Source organism: Haliotis rufescens, unplaced genomic scaffold (assembly GCF_023055435.1).
Source record: "Haliotis rufescens isolate VD_foot unplaced genomic scaffold, xgHalRufe1.0.p SCAF_10, whole genome shotgun sequence".
In the NCBI taxonomy this organism is placed as follows: Eukaryota; Metazoa; Mollusca; class Gastropoda; order Lepetellida; family Haliotidae; genus Haliotis; species Haliotis rufescens.
Genome location: NW_025963780.1, coordinates 25,551,388 through 25,555,766, shown reverse-complemented (window position 1 = coordinate 25,555,766; position 4,379 = coordinate 25,551,388). Strand labels below are relative to the sequence as shown.

The following is a 4,379-nucleotide window of genomic DNA, read 5'->3' as shown; positions in this document are numbered from 1 at the left end:
AGACCAACTTTCAGCAGTTACCTGGCTATGCCACGCCACACCACACCACGATACGCAACGCTGACGTTAATCAGCCACGTCGCTGCCACACCACGCAACAAAACGCCACGCCACACCTCCACGTCACTGCCACCACCATGCCACGTCACTGCCACACCACACCACACCACGCTGACGTTAATCAACCACGTCACTGCCACGCCACACAACAAAACGCCATGCCACACCTCCACATCACTGCCACACCACGTCACTGCCACCACCATGCCACGTCACTGCCACACCACGCCACGCCACGCCATGCCACGTAAAGCAACGCAACGCTGACGTTAATCATCCACGTCACTGCCCCCACCATGCCACGTCACTGCCACACCACACCACACCACACCACACCACACCACACCACACCACACCACGAAACGCTGACGTTAATCAACCACGCCACTGCCAGGCCACGCCACGCCAAACCACGTCACTGCCACCAGAATGCCACGTCACTGCCACACCATGCCACGCCACGCCACGCAACGTTGACGTTAATCAACCACGCCACGCAACGCCACGCAACGCCACGCCACGCCACGCCACGCCACGCCACGCAACGCCACGCCACGCCACAGCTCATGCCGCTTGAAGCAGTATATGAAGTTCAGGTTTATTTTCAAATCTAGCTGCGTGGACCATAAACTCTGAATCAATACCAAGATCAAAATAAGACACAGTTTTCTCAATTACAAGTCTCCACAAATAACTCAGCTGGAATATTATTTTATGTGCATGTTTGGATGTTTGCCTCGGACAAATACAGCGTGCCTCGGACCAATACAGCCTGCCCCGGGCCAGTACAGCCTGCCTCGGGCCAATACAGCGTGCCTCGGACCAATACAGCATGCTCCGGGCCAATACAGCCTGCCTCGGGCCAATACAGCCTTCCCCGAGCCAATACAGCATGCTCTGGGCCAGTACAGCCTGCCCCGGGCCAATACAGCATGCTCCGGGCCAGTACAGCCTGCCCCGGGCCAGTACAGCCTGCCTCGGGCCAATACAGCATGCCTCGGACCAATACAGCATGCTCCGGGCCAATACAGCTTGCCTCGGACTAATACAGCCTGCCTCGGACCAAAACAGCCCCACGGGCCGATACAGCATGCTCCGGGCCAATACAGCATGCCCCGAGCCAATACAGCATGCTCCGGGCCAGTACAGCCTGCCTCGGGCCAATACAGCATGCCTCGGACCAATACAGCATGCTCCGGGCCAATACAGCCTGCCTCGGACTAATACAGCCTGCCTCAGACCAATACAGCCCAACGGGCCAATACAGCATGCTCCGGGCCAATACAGCATGCTCCGGGCCAATACAGCATGCCCCAGGTCAATATAGTTCCTCTAGGCCCTTTTGCCAGGCTAATATGAAACCCTCAAACAAATATGTCCACGATGTATTACGTGAGCAGATGTAAGGTTGAATGCACAGGTTGATTTGCATAGTTAATGTTAGTGAAAGTGTTATTTAGTAGGTAATAAACACTTTAACGTGCAAACAACAGCTTCCTTGGGGAGAAAGAAGCACTCATGTGTCACAGTGAGCGTTGTATTCAAGTGCTGTGTCGCTGATGATAGCACTTAAAGAGTGTACGTACGGCTTACCGTAGTTATTATATTTCGTTGAACTAAATAAGTGTGTCATTGTTTTGAGATTTTTCAAAACTGTGTGTGTGTTTTCAGCTCTCTGCTTCACTAAAGATCAAAACGTGGAATGCCACCCATTAACGTACGTAGGTACATACTAGATTTGACCAAGTCTCCTTCTTACAGAATGTAGGGCAGCAATGTGTATTGGGTCAACGTTAGTGACAGGTGGACGTTCGCTTGACATAGTTGGAACGAAGTTGCGGATGTCATGTTAAGGCCTTGCCTGACATCAATAGACCAAAGGTGGTGATTGCTTGACCCTTGGTCTGATTTAAATGCACCAAAGGTGGTCATTGGTTGACCCTTGGCCTGATTTAAATGCACCAAAGGTGGTGATTATTGACCTTCACCTGATATTGTTGAGGACACGTTGACCACTGGTTCCCCTTGACCTGATACTGTTGAGTCTCTGTTGACGATTAGTTGACCTTGACGTGATAGTATTGGTACGCGATATAAAATCGCAATTGCACAATAATTTAAAAAAAGAACAGTGGCCGTTCTTTGAGACCCAGGTTGACGTTTAGTTGACCTTGACTTGATGGTATTGGTACGCAATATAAAATCGTAATTGCACAATAATTTTAAAAAAACTGGCCGTTCTTTGAGGCCCAGGTTGACGATTAGTTGACCTTGACTTGATGGTATTAGTACGCAATATAAAATCGCAATTGCACAATAATTTAAATGAAAACAGTGGCCGTTCTTTGAGGCCCAGGTTATTTATTATTATTCAAGGCACTAAATCACTTTGAGACATAAAGACACAGTACATTGTAATGGCGATCCACATGCATGTTCGAAATATCTGGATATACCTTAACATCGAATTCTAAATAGAGGGAAAATCAGAGTAACTTTATCTGAAACAACTATCTCATGATGAATCTCGTGAAGACTAAATACAATATAAACTTTAGACAAGTCATCGACTCAATGGATAGCTAATCTTCATGAACACTATGTCCACATTGTGTTCATGATTCACAAAGCTCCAATGGAAATGGACACGCATTTCGTGAAGATCCCTTCATGAACAGAAAGACTTGCACTGAAAGGTGAAGTCTTATCGAGAGCCTCACAGTTCGGCAATAGCTTATAAAGTGGTGGTGAAATGGGGTCAACGCGCGCGTGCGTGCGTGCATACGTGCATGCGTGTGCATATGTGTGTTACAATTTAACATAGATACCCAACGCACTTTAGTTTAGTATACAGAGCCGAACAGTCCTTGTTTGACACTCCCCCAATGCCGAGCGCCAGGCTGAGTGCTGAGTGAGAACAAGTTCTATCTGCTAACTTATGTTGGTATGACCTCACCAGGGATCGAACCACAAACCAGACGCCTTATCCACAAGGCCACGGAATAAATTATGAGGCAAGCCAAATGCTTCTGATGTCTGCTTCGTCAGTTCATCCCAGGCAGAATAGTTCGCTAACAGCATGTCACAGAAACTGACTACAAGGATGAGGAGGCGGAGGATGACGAGGAAATGAAAGGGGGAGAAGGACAAGAAGGAGGAGATATTGTGACAGGAAGGAGGAGAGGAGAGGAAAGGAGAAGGACAAGAAAGAGAGAAAAGGAGGACAAGAAGGAGAGGAAAGGGGAGGACAAGGAGGAGAGGAAAGGGGGAGGACAAGGAGGAGAGGAAGGGAGAAGGACAAGGAAGAGGCGAGGAAAGGAGGAGAGAAGGAGGAAGTGGGGAAAGGAGGGGGACAAGGAGGCGAGGAAAGGGGGAGGACAAGGAGGAGAGGAAAGGGGAAGGACAAGGAGGCGAGGAAAGGGGGAGGACAAGGAGGAGAGGAAAGGGGGGGCAGAAGGAGAGGAAAGGAGGGGGACAAGAAGAAGAGGTGGAGAGGAAAGGAGAAGGACAAGAAAGAGAGGAAAGGAGGAGGACAAGAAGGAGAGGAAAGGGGGAGGACAAGGAGGAAAGGAAGGGAGAAGGACAAGGAAGAGGCGAGGAAAGGAGGAGAGAAGGAGGAGGTGGGGAAAGGAGGGGGACAAGGAGCAGACGAAAGGGGGAGGACAAGGAGGCGAGGAAAGGGGGAGGGCAAGGAGGAGAGGAAAGGGGGGGCAAGAAGGAGAGGAAAGGAGGGGGACAAGGAGGAGGCGATGAAAGGGGGCGGACAAGGAGGAGGCGAGGAAAGTGGGTGGACAAGGAGGAGGCGAGGAAAGGAGAAGGACAAGGAAGGGTCGAGGAAAGTGGGTGGACAAGGGGGACATGAAAGGGGGAGGACAAGGGGGGACAGGAAAGGGGGAGGACAAGAAGGAGAGAAAAGGATGAGGACAAGGAAGAGGCGAGGTAAGGGGAGGACAAGGAGGCGAGGAAAGGAGAAGGACAAGGAAGAGGCGAGGAAAGGGGGTGTCCAAGGAGGCGAGGAAAGGAGAAGGACAAGGAAGAGGCGAGGAAAGGAGGAGGACAAGGAGGAGGCGAGGAAAGGAGGACAAGGGGGCGTGGAAAGGATGAGGACAAGGAAGAGGCGAGGTAAGGGGAGGACAAGAGGAAAGGATGAGGACAAGAAGGTGAGTTGGAGAGGAAAGGATGAGGACAAGGAGGAGAGGAAAGGGGGGGACAAGGAGCAGGTGAAGCAAAGGGCAGGAGAAGGAGTAGGACAAGAAGGGGGAGGCTGGGAGGAGGAGAAGGACAAGGGGTGGCAGAAGGTGGCGGAGAAAAAGGAGTAG

General features: G+C 50.9%; 1 protein-coding gene across 1 annotated transcript; it reads left to right on the top strand.

Annotated features, from left to right (window-relative positions):
- The first annotated feature begins 892 nt into the window (after positions 1-892).
- On the top strand, positions 893-4,379 carry LOC124117101 (cylicin-2-like). Its single transcript, XM_048385665.1, has 2 exons — positions 893-1,377; positions 3,233-4,379. Exons 1-2 carry the CDS (start codon positions 893-895, stop codon positions 4,377-4,379), a joined length of 1,632 nt encoding a protein of 543 aa, XP_048241622.1.